This window comes from Biomphalaria glabrata, chromosome 9 (genome assembly GCF_947242115.1).
Source record: "Biomphalaria glabrata chromosome 9, xgBioGlab47.1, whole genome shotgun sequence".
Taxonomy (NCBI): domain Eukaryota; kingdom Metazoa; phylum Mollusca; class Gastropoda; family Planorbidae; genus Biomphalaria; species Biomphalaria glabrata.
Genome location: NC_074719.1, coordinates 9,303,151 through 9,319,406, shown reverse-complemented (window position 1 = coordinate 9,319,406; position 16,256 = coordinate 9,303,151). Strand labels below are relative to the sequence as shown.

Sequence of the window (16,256 nt, the reverse complement as noted above, 5' to 3'; positions counted from 1 at the left end):
ACTGTTGACTTTAGTTTTCTCCATGTGTTCCCAATCCCAGCAGCGATAACTTTTTTAATGCATCAAAAAGGAAGTTTTCAATTGAGGTCAGAAGTTAAAAAGATAAATGAAATCTGTTGAATTGCACTGGACAAGTTCAAGGCAAGGCTTATTAGTTTAGAATTAACATTAGTAATAACAGATAGTGTAAAACCATCATGTACATTATTATGAACGAAATATGTTCTAAACAGATTGTATTTAAAAACAACATTTCTACACAGAGCTTTTTCTTCTTCCTCGTTCTCATTACTTCTGGAACGTTCAGATGACTTGACCAATATGAGATGAACTGCGCAATGGTTTCCAAATCAGGGAGCTCTCCATGTAAATTTCTTTTATAGGGGTGTTTTGGGGCCAATTTTTTGTTCGGGCCTTTTGGTAAAGGATGCAGTTTTGAAGGACATGGTCACCATTCTCAGGTGTTATTCCACAAGGACAGATTTCGCTTATTCCAAATTTTAGCTGGCGAAACATATGCTGTCTTATTCTGTTGTGTCCGTATCTGAGGCGAAAGATTAGACGTTGATTATGTCGGAATAGTCAATAGCAGGCGTCTTCTTTCTTGTGATTCGGATGAGAGGTTGTCCATTTGTCTCGTTTATTCTATTCACTATTACTTTTTTTCATTTCTTCCAGAGAAATTACAATGTTCGATTGTGAGTTTGTTCTCACACTCTTAGCGAGTGTGTCGGACTTTTCATTTCCCTCTAGTTAAATATGTGCTGGTATCCATTTAATTACAATTTTTTCTGTTGTTGTTGACCTTTTATTAGTGTTTTATAAGTGTTTTCATGAGTCGATCAATTTTTACTAAGGTTTTTTTTTTAGCGGTCTAAGAAAAGATAAAAGCCGCTACTCATTGAGGTGGAATTTAAGGGTTCTACTTCTTCCCGGACATGAGTTAATGATTTTACGATTTAATTGACAAAATAGTTATTTAAAGTTATTAAATTTTTACTACCTTACTATTTTAACTGTGAATTGACCTTGTTTTTAATAACTTAACTAAATAAAAATTAGCTTTTGTGAAATGAAGGGAGAGTAACCCTTTAGGGATTACGGGCACGACGTAGCCTAAAGTGTGCCGTTGTGCCAAAAACTTAAAATTCAAACAAAATAGAGCAGGAAAAATAAGGCCGACAATATAGCGAGGACAAAAATGCGCACAAAATAGCGATAGATTTGTATAAAAAGAAATAAAGTACTTTAAAAAAGAAAGATATAAAATATACTTTTTTAAAAACTTATATGAAGCGTAGTCGTGTCAATTAGTATGGATCAGTCATGTCATTCAATTTGTAATAGATCTAGATTCACAATCGTGATGATAAAAAAAATACACATGATTGTCAAGGTGCTGTTAGTCCTTTCATTTGTTTCAACTGCCGATGTAAATACTGCCTTTGAAGAGGTATATGATGGAGTTTCTACGATCTCTTATGAAAGGTAAGGCCTGTGCCAATAGTGCCAATCTCATCTATAGCACTTATTGTCATTCAAAGTGGCCCGTTCGACAGCTCCACTGATGTCTCATTATTTTGTTTCTACATTTTAAAACAGTGCTCATGATATCCTATTTACTGAATCGATTTTTAAACATGGATTTACAGGGGCGTAGCTAGTAATTTCCCATCGTTTGGCGGCCCCAGGGGGTTCGGCCTCATTGGCTCCCCTGAATTTATACCTTCAAGTTACTATAGGTACAGATATTTTGTTGGTTGAAAAAAAAACGAAAAAAAAAAAAACAGGACGGTGATTGAGTCTCCCGTACAAACTAAATGAATCGAAGAGACATGGACGACCTCGGAAAAGCCGATTAAACAAAACTTAAGATTTGCAAACGATTAGGGACGCCTAGTTTACTTTAGCTTACTTAACCACCAGTTACTCCCCTTCGTCCCTTCTCCTGCTAGTGAGAACAGTTCTGCGGGACTAAATCTTGGAACCAGACGTGAAATATACGAGAAACTGCTCTCTGCGAAAACTTTCACAATGATACTTCATGCAAATTAATTATTTAATTAGGGCCTAATATTTAATGTTTAAAGGACGACTTAATAGAACATCAAACACCTATTTGAAACATAATATCCGTACTAACGGGTGATGAACCTGCAATTAAAAAAAACATTTCCAGTGTGTCTGGTGTGTCCAGTAAAACATATTAATTGTTATTTTAATTGGTTAAAATTTGAATAAAGGTAAATCACTCTAACTTACAATGTTGCTTTGAATTACTTTTTCACTCTCGCCTCAAGCCAGTTAGAAATTGGTGCTACAAACATGAAACTGATAAATAAGCAAAGGTGAAGTAGGGGGATCTAACGAAAACAACACAAAAACATGGCAATGGGTCTACAAGACAAACATGTTTGGGAACCACTGGCCTAGTCTCATAGTCGCTTCATGACTGAAGGGGGCCATATAAATATCTATATATATACATATATATATATATACATATATATCTTATATAATAAAGACGTTACTTCAAAAAAGATGATGTTTACGTCCTACGCGTCATGCATTCAGTCATGCATATTAACCAATGACTTAAACTCTGCCTAGTCACTGGTTTTCCTGGCTAGCTCAGGCAACCCATTCCATGCTCTAATAGCGCTAGGGAAGAAGGAGTATTTGTACAAATTTGTACTAGCATATGGAGTCAGTATTGTGCCTTTATCTTATCTTATCTTATCTTATATAATACAGACGTTACTTCAAAAAAGAAGATGATTACGTCCTACGCGTCATGCATTTAGTCATGCATATTAACCAATGACTTAAATTCTGCCAAGTCACTGATTTTCCTGGCTAGCTCAGGCAACCCATTCCATTCTCTAATAGCACTAGGGAAGAAGGAGTATTTGTTCAAATTTGTACTAGCATATGGAGTCAGTATTGTGCCTTTATGTTTGATTGAGACTGTTTATTGGGTGACCGGTCACTTCATCCTCGGTCACTTCATCCCCTGGTCACTTCATCCCCCGGTCACTTCATCCCCGGTCACTTCATCCCCGGTCATTTCATCCCCAATTAAATATTTTATATATAAATATGATTATCTAGAATGCTTTTTGACATTTTATGACTTGTTACTAATGCGTTTATAGTGTTTCCTCTTCCACTTTGTTTTCTAAATGAGAAATCTTATATTATATTGTAAATCTGGGTGTATACTTGGCTATAGCGCTTTTATTGGATGTGGGGGTTGTAATATCATAATATTATCCGGATCGAAGGCCAAAGTTTGGTGGAAGTAGTAAAAATAATTTGAGAGATAGAAGTGCGATTACTATAATTATGACCGTGCCGCTGATAACTTATCATCAAACGCCAAGGTGTGGTGCAAGTAGTGGAAATCTTTTGAGAGATTGAAATGCGATTACAATAATTATGATCATGCCGCTGATAACTTATCAACAAAGGCCAAGGTGTGGTGCAAGTAGTGGAAATCTTTTGAGAGATTGAAATGCGATTACAATAATTATGATCATGCCGCTGATAACTTATCATCAAAGGCCAAAGTGTGGTGCAAGTACGACCATGTTTCACTTTATTTTATTTTTCAATCGCTCTTTCTTGAAAATGGGCGCGTCATTTTTAGCCTTGAAATAAGGTTTTATTTTTTTCTAATAAAGGCGGAGTTCACCCATCCTCGTGATATCATGTCGCCTGTATAAGTTTTGCTTTAATTCCTTTTAAACATTAACGTGTTACAATTTTGTCATTTAAATAAAAAATGAATACATTAAATATTGCTAATTTCATGATTTTTTAAAATTACAATTTGTTAGATAAAAATGATCAGATGATGACAATATCAGGAGTTGTTGCGACTATGGATGAAATGACCGAAAATAGCTTATTGCATTAAATGTTGTTTTTGTTTATATATATATATATATATATATATATATATTCAAGAAACTAGTTTAATTTATTTGATATCCTTAAGTTTCTTTCCTTGCGTTGTATATCAGAATGCTAGACGTTTGTTTAAACGCTTTTTTGAAATTTAATGTTAAGATAAATATTTAGGCATCATTTCTATTAACTTTTCTTAATATTTTTTTTTTATGTTCCCTAAGCTATCTCCCCCTGAACGCCAAGGTCTTAAAGCTAAGAAGCTAGGCTTTATAAACAAAAGAATAAACGAGCTTAAGATTTCATTCATTTTAATGTCATCAACATTTTGATCATGTAATGCAAAAGTTCACAATCGCGTTAAAAAATGTTTTATCATTTTCATCTTATATTCTGTTAGGTGACAATAATTCAGGGGCAGTAATGTTGGATAATTTTGAATTCACGAGTGATCATCTGCCAACTACAGGAGAAACAAAACCTCTGAAAAAAAAAATAGAAAAGAAAAAGTACTCTAATAATAAAAGGCAGTTACATCGATTGTTATAATCAATAACATTATTTGTAATAATTAGAATCATTTGGATACTTCAGTGCGAGAAAAATGGCATTTAATTATTATTAACAAAAATACAACAATTTTTTTTAATTTGTATAGGATAGGAACAACAATACTTCCTTATTACAATGTGTAAAGTTGTACACTAACAGAGCGATTGTTTTTCACTTTATGATTAATAAATGTTGGGTTTAAAAAAGGTGGAACATCTCTAAATCCACTCCCACACCCCCCGCCCCCCCCCCCCTGAAAGAATAAATGTTAAACGAATGTAAAGATGCACTACATGAAATAATATTTCAGTGATAGCCCTTTAGATATACATTTAGAAGACGATGTGCACAATGTTCCTGAACATTAATTTATTCAACTCTTAATGACTAGGGCCTACATGCAGAGATACCCGAAGACGTGGACTCTGTTCAAGATAAATAATTCCTAGTTCTTTGGCCAAATTTAAATTTATTTCCTTTTTTTTTTTTACTTTGAAGAATTACAATGGTCAGACTAGAGCATTTACCAGTGTGGCTAACGAGCTAGTAATTCTTTTCTCAGCGATATAAATCTAGTTATAATTTTCTAGTCAACTCGATTAAGCCGTTTTCGAGATCCGTGCCCGGGTTCCAACCAAACAACCACCCACCCAGATGTTTGCACGAAGTTACAAGTCGATTAGAGCTATAGTAATAAAAAGAGTGCCAGGTGAATTTCAAATGAAAAGATTTATATATAAACTATAGTAAGGAGGAATAATATGGAGACTACATATCAATGTGCAATTGTTATCTAAAATATTTTTTTTTATAAGTCTATTGCCGAAGCAGGTATGGATAGCCTTGTGTGTGATCAGCTGATACTTGTTACACTGGCCTGCAAACTGTAAACAGACTTATGTTAACACTTCCCGTATAAATATATCGTGATATGGCCATGGGGTCATCTCGACTGGCGTTTCTGTCATTTTTAGGAGGACTTAATGGACCCTCTATAAAGAGTGAGATCGTCAGGGTCACACAATTCAGTCCAGTACTGTGAGCCCTGTGTGAAGCCAGTCCTATACATTAGAGTCCTAGACGAGTCTAGTAGAGTTTAGTACAGCAGTACGGTCCTCTGCAGTGAAGCAGTCAGTGTTTCTAGTTGTTAACTGTGCAGTATTGGCTGTGAAGGTATTAGACTCATTCAACAATCTCTTGATTTGGAGTTGTCAAGTTGTTGAGTTAGCTTTTTTTTTCTGTGCAGTGTTAGCATTTTGCCAGATACGAATCCGCAGCAATATGATGGAAGTGCTTATGAGAAGTTTATCAAAGTAAAGTAACAATGTACCTGTCGTGACATCCTACCAAACCTCTTCCTCCTCCCCCCCCCCCAAAAAAAAAACAACAACAAAAAAACAAAGAGCATATCGCGTTAGATTTGCCGAATTAGAGACAAGATCCGAACTGACTTATAAAGTTTCAACACACTCGCCATTGCGTAAAGAACAAATTTCAACGAGAAAAGTTGGCAACAAGTTATAAGTAAAGTCCATCAGTGTAGGCAGTATCAGTGCACTGCTTCATGTTCATCTTGTGTCACGACTTTTCATTACTTGATAAACATTATTAGTAAAAACAAATTAATACTACACTACCTACATGTGACCAAGAATAAAGATTTAAAAGTCACGAAAGCTAAGCTTACAATAATAAATAACATAAATTATAATGCTAATGAGTGACGCCTGTCAGTAATAGCATTTGATGAGAACGAAGTCTAAATTGTTATTACACGTCCACTCACTTGCAGTATTCACAGCAACCATCCATATTAGTTGGACACATTAGCTCCCTGGGAGCTTTGTTACACCCTAGAAATTTATCGCCGTATTCACAGCCTGAAAAATAAATCAAGAGTAAGCACACAATATATATTCACATCATACTGGAGATTTTCAATCATGTTAGAAAAATACAAGTATCTAGCTTGTTCTTGTATAAAATAGAGGAAGTGCTGTAAATCTATTTTAAAAACAAGATATATAATAAACTGTGTGCATCTTTTTGTATCGCAGAAACTAAGCTTATCTGTTTGTAGCAATAGATTCTGTCAACATAAAGGAAGCATTGGACTTTTACTCTATGATATAAACTTTTCGAAAAGAAATAGACAACTAGCTTGTGGTAATAACGGAGATTTGATACGAAACTAAACTAACTGCAACTTTGTTGAAATTAGAGCTCAATATCTTTCTTTTTTTGTTAGTTTGCAAAAGTGACGTTTGATTTAGCGTCCTTGACATTGTATAGTTTACGGTGAAAATTTCCAGTTGAATCTGATTGATTTCTAATTATTTTAGCAGAGATTTCCAAAAGGCAACCAATTTTATGTATAAAAAAACAACAGTGAAGTGTCAATCTATATACACAGGCTTCCACTGTAACATAGTTGACAAGAACCAGTAGTCATGTTACTTTCAAATAGATTTTATTTGAAAGCAATAAAATTATTTTGTTACAAAGTAAAAATATCTGATAAATAGAATAAGCTTGAAGACTATCGATGTTTTACAAGAAACTGTATTGTATCTAAAATATACTGTAAGTGTATTGTATCCAGAACGTATCTATTGTCGTCAGAATATGCGATCTCGTTTCCAAGTAAACATTTTACAATTACATCAAACTGTGTAATGATGTCATTTACTTATCTGTAAGGCCAGTATAATGATCAGTTATATGCCTGCATGACCTGTGTAATGATCAGTTGCATGCCTGCATGACCGGTGTAATGATCAGTTGCATGCCTGCATGACCGATGTAATGATCAGTTGAATGTCTGCATGACCGATGTAATGATCAGTTGCATGCCTGCATGACCGGTGTAATGATCAGTTGAATGTCTGCATGACCGGTGTAATGATCAGTTGCATGCCTGCATGACCGGTGTAATGATCAGTTGCATGCCTGCATGACCGGTGTAATGATAAGTTGCATGCCTGCATGACCGGTGTAATGATCAGTTGCATGCTTGCATGACCGGTGTAATGATCAGTTACATGCCTGCATGACCTGTGTAATGATCAGTTGCATGCCAGCATGACCTGTGTAATGATCAGTCACATGCCTGCATGACCGGTGTAATGATCAGTTACATACCTTGCAAAAGCTGTATAAGATCAGTTCCATACGTTCATGACCTGTGTAATAGTTAGTTAAGTTCCTGCACCACCTATGTAATAATTAGTCACGTACCTGCACGACCAGTATAATGAGCTTTGCAGGTATTACAACAGCTGTGAAGTATAAACGGCTGATAGCAGTATGAGGATCCTTTCCTTGCTATATAATCTTGGCATGTTCCACTGAAGTCTGTAAACTCCAGCTTCCTTTGATCGCCAAACAGGCAGACCGCTAAAATTACATTGAGGTCATTAAATAGTTGATTTAGTCTAGAGCTCAAGACACAGAAAAAGCTTTGTTAACATATAGTTCATTTGGTATTGACAGGAACAGTCACAAAGAAGTCCGATTTGGTGATACAGTACTAGTATTGCTTTAACGTTGTGATGCGTGCTTAAATATTGTTATTTATTGTTCTTTTTTTACTGTTTGAAATAATTTGAGTATTTACTTTTTTAAATAAAAGCATTTTAAATATAAATTAATGAACGTCTTCAGGATATTTAAAATTAAGAATCTTTCTCTGTTTAGTGTTACACGCCTAGTGTATATGCGAAGTCCTCGAAAAATGGAGTTATCTATATGTTAAAACTGAACCTTACCTGGCCAGTTGTTTTTTTATCTTAAGCCCTTTAGTATTTACTAGTATTATTATTATTATAGCTTTTACATAGCGCTACTTTCATGCTTATAGTATGCTCAGAGCGCTTTTGGTCCAATCTCATTTGTGGACCAGTGGGGGGGGGGGGGGTGAGGGGGTATCTAGGAGTTGGTTTTCCCTTTAGGCGCTCAGTAAACACAACTCTGCCCGAGTCGGGTGTCGAACCTCGAGCCCCCTTCTAGGTAGCCAAGCCAAGCCAACTTCAAGCGCACTCGGCCACGCTTCCCAAGAAGATCAAAAAGATATTGGATTAATAACTAAATATTTCTTTAAGACCATGCCGCTTGCCTTGTGAATGTGTCTTATGTTGACGGTAAGCGAGGATGGCTCCAAGGATAGCACAACCACCACTTCATTGGCATTCCCCAACTCATGTCTGTTACCCAATAGATATTGGAGAGGTAGCTAACACATAGGAGTTCAAGCTAATGACTCCTCAGTTTCGTGATGGTATACTTTACACAGTGATCCCCCAAGCTTCTGTTAATGATTCAATTGTTGGTAGAAAAATGTTAGAAGTTTTCTAATTAGTTTCCGCCACTGCAATACTTTTTTCATGCAATTCTTTTTCAATATTTCAGTTTAAAAGGTTAAGATATTCCGGACTTAAAAACTATCTGTGCGCCGAACAATTATATCTGTGTCAGGGTCCAGTTCTAGTGGGAGTAGGATGTCTATCTGTGTATTGGCGAAGCAGGACGTTTTGGTGCCGCCGTTTTGGCACGAAGGTCGTTTTGGCGCCGCCGTTTTGGCGCAAGGGACGTTTTGGCGCGAAATACATTATGTACGTTTATTGTATTATTTAGTTAAAAAGAATTATGCATATCTATGTTTTGCATGAGTGTTTGTGTTAGGACATATTTTTCACGTACAGAAGAAGAAATATTTGTGTCCGCTTTTTTTGGTATTTAAGTTTGTTGTGTAATTATTGTTAAATCTCTACAACTACACAACACCAGGCTGCCATCGATACTTCACAGTATGCACGCATGAAATAGTCAAAATTATTAAGTTATTAAGACTTTTGTTTCGTGAGAGCGGGGGGGGGGGGGGGGTAGAATATATATATTCTGTTTGTCTCGGCATAAAATAGTGTAAAATTCTGTTTGTTATATTTTTTAAACATATTTTTAAGCGAAAGACATTAGCAGCTTTCGTACATTATCCTATACTCTTAAATGAGCAATCCAAATTTTATTTCAAAAACGTCACGTACAGGTGTATTGGATATTAATCTAAAGATAAATCTTTTGTTTAAGACAGAAACTGATGAAGAAAGTTTGAAGGTAGGCCCCTAGTGATTAGTGGCTGAAGGTTACCAGTAAACAATGAGGATATAGTGTCCCCTGTACAGAATAAACAAAGTATTATCAGAACCTGGTTAAGAACTATTCATGGTTATGGCCGAGCAGCTCTTGAATAGTGATTGTAATTGAATATGTTCTAAAGTAAGTTAACATTTCCAGACAACCAAAACATACATGAGATTTCATTTCTTAATATAATTCATGTTCACATACACTCGTTAAAGCTAGAGAGTTATCAAAAAAAAACTTACAGTTAAGATTATGTGGAGCTGTACTGTCTGGCAAGCATTTTCCTTTTTTACATCTCTGTAATACAACACACACTTGTACTACATATAATTTTTTTTTCTGCTTGAGAATCACTGGCAGGTTTTTACCATAATCAGCAGTGTATTTTTTTTTCTTTTGATAGCTAAGTACTTATAAAAGTTTTTACATTTGCAAGTACAATCCGTTGCGCCAGAATCACATATGAATTTAAGTACAACCCTGCAGCTGTTCTAATAAATCTAGATTTTATTCATATCCTCGACACGACTCCAGCATGATTCCTTATCTTGTGACTTTTAACAGGGAATCATAAGGAAATTAATGCATTTACAGAAAAAACAGTACACTGATAGTAGGTGTGAAATGTCAATCAACTTGTAGACTAAAACTGAAAATAACATCTAAAAACCAATATCCTATTTAAGAACAAACTGAGAGTATTGTCATCTAAATTTGAATTAACTTGCCGACAATGCTAGGTTTAAAGAAACATATTTTAGCTGCTTACTATTTACCTTATTTGTGTCACAGACCATACCGTCTGATGGAAATGCAGTGTAACACAAATTGGTGCCAGGTTTCTTACAATGTATTACTGAACAAATTCTGTCTCCACTTGGGGATAAATTATTGTAGAAACTCCAGTCCTAGAAAAAAACAAGCAGAATATAAAAAAAATCATTGTAAAAAAAAAAGCTTATCTAAAGAGGGATAACTTCGCCCTTAAAACTATATATATCAATAGTTTAAAGTTATCTCCCTTATTCAATATTAAACAAAAGTATTAATTTCAATTTTTGGATTAATTGGATTTTTTTTTGTATTGGAACATGTTTTGTTAGATACAAAACATAATTGTTTAAAGTATCAACTTGATCGGAGAAAGTGTGGGGGAGAAATAGCATCGGAGAAAGTGTGGGGGAGAAATAGCGTCGGAGAAAGTGTGGGGGAGAAATAGCATCGGAGAAAGTGTGGGGGAGAAATAGCGTTTACGGTTTTTTAAGAGGACTAACCCTAACAAATTTAGCCATACCTATGAATACTGAAAAATTAGTTTCCCTTGCTGGTATAAGCAGAAATTAACTAATTACCAGTAATTAGTTGACTAATTGGTTACTTTTTATTTTATTGATTCATGTCTTGTCTTTGCCAATGATTAATTATGCGAAGTTTCAACTTGATCGTTGAATGGGTGTGGGAGAAATAACGTGTACAGTCAGACAGAATGAGTTGATACAAGCTTTGTAAAAAAAAATTGCAGAAAAATTAAAGCTTATGGATTATGGTCTTTATAGAACTAATATTCTATTCCAATGACGTCGAATCCAAGGCCCATACACATATGTACGCCAAGGCATACACGCCTGCATACACACACACATGCATTAATGAAGTAACTATTCTTGAAATGTATTTGATATATGAAACAATGAAATGGATGACTTACTAGACACATGTATGAGTTTGAAATATTTAACGCTCTTTGACAAATGACATTAGGGTCCAGGATATGGCCAGTATATGCTCCATAAGTGACTGCTGGTTTTGTTGAAGCAGGATTTGTAGTCAACAGGCAGTTACTCCTAGTGTGCAATAAAACATTAAAAAAAAATTAAACCAATGTCAACTTAAAGTTTAAATAAAATACTTAACTAAGCAATCTTATTTTATTTTAAATGAAAAATAATGACTAGCTAAATATAGCATTATGGGGGAATCGAGCATCGAACCCACGACATTCGAGTAATTAGCATGATGCTCTAACAACTTAGCTAACCAGCCTTGTAATTAACAGTTTAACGAATGGAAAATAAACTGACGTAGAGAACGGCATATAACATTCACAGCTACTGAGATCGAGTGCCAGTCGAGGTGAAGACCGAGAGTTAAAGTTTCTGATTTTCAGAACGCCACTGCTTCGCCAAACATTAGCATGAGAAAGTTAAGGTGTTTGGTACTTGTGCTGGCCACAGGACAACCTCGTTAACAGTAGGTATAAAAACAGATGGGAGATAATAAAACCTGCCCTATGTATCGTAGGGTCTAAAAGGATAACCAACTGTTTATTTTACAAGCAGGACTGTATTAAATACTGTGCTAGAAACAGTGACTTATTAAACAGTCTGTTGTCTGTTTAGTTATACATTTTTTACGTAAAAATATTGCCGGGGGTGGAGGGAGAGAGACGAACAGGGGGACGAACTAAGGCCCTGCTCACGAGGCTGCATCGTAATAGTAATAGTTTGTCACTTTTCAGCATACCATCCGGTCCATCTGTCACAAAGTCTATTGTATCTTACCAATCCGGTATTGACTGAAAAGCAGTGTGATAAATATCTTCGCCAATTGTTTCCAGATTTTCATGAACCAAAGACTTGTTAGTCATTTGGTGTCAGGGTTTATCCGCATATGATTCATCTAAGGCCCTGCGTGACGCTACAACCGTATTTTTGTTCTTTCTCTATTTCAATAAATAGTTGAAGCATGGTTGAAGTGCTTTATTTAATTTTTCAATATAACGCGGATAATTCTAAAAATAAATCGTCTTTTTCTTTCCCTTCAACATTTCTAGAAACATTCATCGACTTACGTAAGAGTTGCCAAATAATTCTTTATAGCAGTCGCCGAGATACTGGAGAAAGACCATCGGTTAATAGCCGAGGCTCTGGAGACTGCAGCCATGATGTAGTTACTTTGTGGGCCATCGTGATCTGAACCTAGTCTGTAAGGGATTAAATGTTACACGAGATGAAATACAATTGAATGAATCAAATGACTATCAATGATAAGCTCACCAGCCTAACACCACATGGAAGAGGGGTACACTGGTATTAAAATTTTGGGGTCTTGTGGTGTTATGACTCGAGAAGTCAACCTCGAAAAAAAAAAAAATTGGGAGTTTAGCACTTTATACGTTCAGAGATAGCAACTATGACATTGGTGCCAAACCTTTGACGCCCCTGGGGGAGAGAATGCATTTCTGACAAAATTACATTGGCTGCATCTCAGCCAAAAATGGGTCCACTTCAAGGGCGGGCGACGGCATGTGGGACTTAGTAAGGCCATCATTTAACTATGGTAATAGAAAGACAGATTAAAAAATAAATGGACTTACAATGTCTTCGATTCCGAAGATTAAAACAAAATAGATAGATAGATAGATAGATAGATAGATAGATAGATAGATAGATAGATAGATAGATAGATAGATAAATAGATAAAGACAACATTAGGTTCTAGTATCTACCTACATGTGTCCTATCTCATGGGCAGTAGTTATTGCTGTGGCGTAGGTCTTGTTAAACTCCCCAACACCTGAAGCTGTTCTTGAGTTGCACATTGCCCCCAAGTGAGCATACCCTCACGAGAAATAATAATAGACCTTATGTCAGTCAGGGAGACACGTGTAGTGGCGTAGCTAGTGTTGGGGGATGGGATCCAAATGTGAAAATCCCCCGCCCCCCCGGGAACGAGTGTCTGAAATTTGCTTGTACATCAAACATTACGCATTATCTCTTGTAATGATGTCGAATGTCAAAATGCAGGGGTCCCTAAAGAGCTTCCCGGGCCCCAAATCCCTAGTTACGCAACTGGACACGTGCCTATATTTAAACATTCTAAATGTGAATATTAGCGATTCATCTGTCGGAAAAGTATAACTAGCTGATGATAGCGATGATCACGTTGATACAGGTATATCATCATTATTTGTGCACTTTGTAGCACTCCCAAATCAAATGTTACAAGCTCTTACTTCTAGAGCTAATACAAGAAGTATCTATTTTGCAAAGATACTGAATATGAATTCTAATAGTACATCCTAATTGTACATCCAAACAGTACATCCAAAAAGTACATCTTAATAGTACATCCTAATAGTACATCTTAATGGTACATCCTAATAGTACATCCTAATAGTACATCTTAATGGTACATCCTAATAGTACATCTTAATGGTACATCCTAATAGTACATCCTAATAGTACATCTTAATGGTACATCCTAATAGTACATCCTAATAGTACATCCTAATAGTGCATCCTAATAGTACATCCTTAAAGTACATCTTAATAGAACATACTAATAGTACATCCTTAAAGTACATACTAATAGTACATCCTAATAGTACATCTTAATAGAACATACTGATAGTACATACTAATAGTACATCCTAATAGAACATCCAAATAGTACATCCAAATAGTACTTACTAATGGTACATCCTAATAGTACATCTGACATTTAAGTTCTACTCTAATTATTTTAATCAAATGAAATATTTTTTTTTAATTATCTGCATCCGTGTACTCAGTACTCAGTGTATACATTTATAACGTAGAACTACCTTCTGTCGAGTCATCTGTTCCTCCATAAAGGTCATACCTACAAGTTGCAACAATGGAAAAAACAAATTGTTTAATTAGATGTGTATCCTTCTTTATTCATTATTCAAATCATTACATTAACTTCATACTTGGAAATTATACATTTCATCTTACCCAGTCCATAAAAAGGCGAAATCATATTTTAGCGTATTAAATGAGTTGTGGGTTGCAAGCCAATGATCGAAGGTTGACAAGGCGACACCGCGATCTATCCCGTTAACAATACCATGTTCTAGAGAGGTGGCAGGAAAAACATTCGTCGTCTGTGGGAAGATAAAACATTTTCCTGCATTAGAAATTGAATTGTAGGATTTCACGCCTAAATCAAAAGAGGAGAAATTAATAATAATTATTATTAATTATTAATAACTGATAGACTTGAGTCATAAGAACAAGCTTTATTCGAAACTTTACACACGAAATTAATGAAAAGCGCATCAGATAGTATTATAAACACATTATTAGAAATTAATGATAATGATAATAATAATTAAGAAAAACGGACCAAAATGTCCAACTTTCTAAGATGAATCTCAACGCTGACACCATTAGCAGTGAGTGAGCTCAATAAATTGTTGACCTGTGGCAAAAAAAACAACAACAACAACAACAATAAAAACTGGTCACGTTTTTTGACAAAGGAAAAAAAAATACATAAAAATTGATTCGATACAAATATATCTTGTAGATAAGATTTTACTAGTCAGCTACAATCAAGTGTAATTCAGGTAAAGGTGAATGGATTTAAATGTATTACCTCTGTTAGGGTATAGACAATATCTTTATTCAATTCTGCAAGAGCCTGTGTGCGTTTAGTAGCTAGAGTTGCTGTTCCTGGAATGCTCCTAATATATCTTTAAAAAAAAAAAGAGCAAGGACGACTACACATGGTGCCTTGTAAAATAAAATTATAAATAATTTAAACAAATTTATTGCATAAACTAGCTGGATATTACCCGCGGCCTGCGGGTTTAGTTTATGTATTGCTAATTTAGTGGACTGGATTTAGATCTATGTCAAACTTGACTAATGTTTCTTCTAAAATGTTCTTTTGAAGTTTCTCTCTTTTGCCATGTATGTGTGTGTAATATATATCAATAATAGTTTGTTACACGTTTCTTAAATATAGATACATTTAGTTATTAAAACAGGTTTACCCATTTGTCAAAAAGTTTCGTACTTTAATAGAGATACGATCAGGTACTTTTTAACTGTTTTAGGGGCCCTGTGGTTGTGATATGGACATGAAACATACACTACGATCTTCGCTATGATCTAAGGAACATATATGCCAATATCAAGATTTGGTGAAACTGTTTTTATTTCTATGCCGGAAATACATACATACATACGACTTACTTCCTACTTTATATTATATAGATATATTTATTTATTTTAATATCAAAGGGAACTCAAAGCATGTTAGTAGTTAGTTTACATACTGCAATGAATTGGTCAAGGCAGTAGTGTCATAGCAGTAGAGTGGCTTGGAGATTCAAACCCTAGCTCGCACCATTTTTTGATTTTCGACATGGTCTGATTTTGTTTCTTCTTAAATAAAGACAGGACGAAGATTTGACATTGTAAAAAAAAAATATTTGATTATTTTCGCAAGAAAAATACTGAGAAACGTCTTACGCTTTAACAGTCTCATCATCTACAACGAAGTATCCTTCCGCGACATACTGGGCAGCTGGAAGCAAAGGAATGTCAGTAATCGTTTAGAACTTGTGTCTTCTCTTTCTACGTTCTTCAACTCTCTTTTGATCTTTATTTCTTCCCTCTTTCTCTCTTTCCTTGTCCTCTCTCTCTTTTTCTCTCTCTCTCTTTCTCTCTCTCCCTATTTATCTCTCTTTCTCTCTCTCCCTCTTTATCTCTATTTCTCTCTCTCTCTTTCTCTCTCTCCCTCTTTATCTCTCTTTCTCTTTCTCTCTCCATCTCTCTCTTTTTTTCTCTCTTTCTCTCTCTCTTTCTCTCTCTCTTTCTCTCTCTATCCATCCCTATTTC

General features: G+C 35.2%; 1 protein-coding gene across 1 annotated transcript; it reads right to left on the bottom strand.

Moving 5' to 3' along the window:
* Nucleotides 1-4,234: 4,234 nt before the first annotated feature.
* On the bottom strand, nt 4,235-15,987 carry LOC106071089 (metalloprotease mig-17-like). Its single transcript, XM_013231130.2, has 13 exons — nt 15,888-15,987; nt 15,007-15,103; nt 14,755-14,829; nt 14,364-14,512; nt 14,210-14,247; nt 13,116-13,224; nt 12,455-12,586; nt 11,312-11,447; nt 10,380-10,511; nt 9,846-9,900; nt 7,699-7,857; nt 6,248-6,341; nt 4,235-4,392 (listed from the first exon to the last, which is right to left on the bottom strand). Exons 6-13 carry the CDS (start codon nt 13,202-13,204, stop codon nt 4,362-4,364), a joined length of 828 nt encoding a protein of 275 aa, XP_013086584.2. The 5' UTR covers nt 13,205-13,224; nt 14,210-14,247; nt 14,364-14,512; nt 14,755-14,829; nt 15,007-15,103; nt 15,888-15,987; the 3' UTR covers nt 4,235-4,361.
* Nucleotides 15,988-16,256: the final 269 nt, after the last annotated feature.

Bases quoted from the DNA above. Each gene is read 5' to 3' on its own strand.
- LOC106071089 (XM_013231130.2), bottom strand. From the start codon at position 13,204: ATGTGCAACTCAAGAACAGCTTCAGGTGTTGGGGAGTTTAACAAGACC. The intron at 10,512-11,311 runs GTAAGTCATCCA...GTTTTTTTCTAG, and splicing joins CAAACTCATACATGTGTCTA to GACTGGAGTTTCTACAATAA. The intron at 7,858-9,845 runs GTAAGTTTTTTT...ATGTAATTTTAG, and splicing joins AGCTCCACATAATCTTAACT to CGGTCTGCCTGTTTGGCGAT.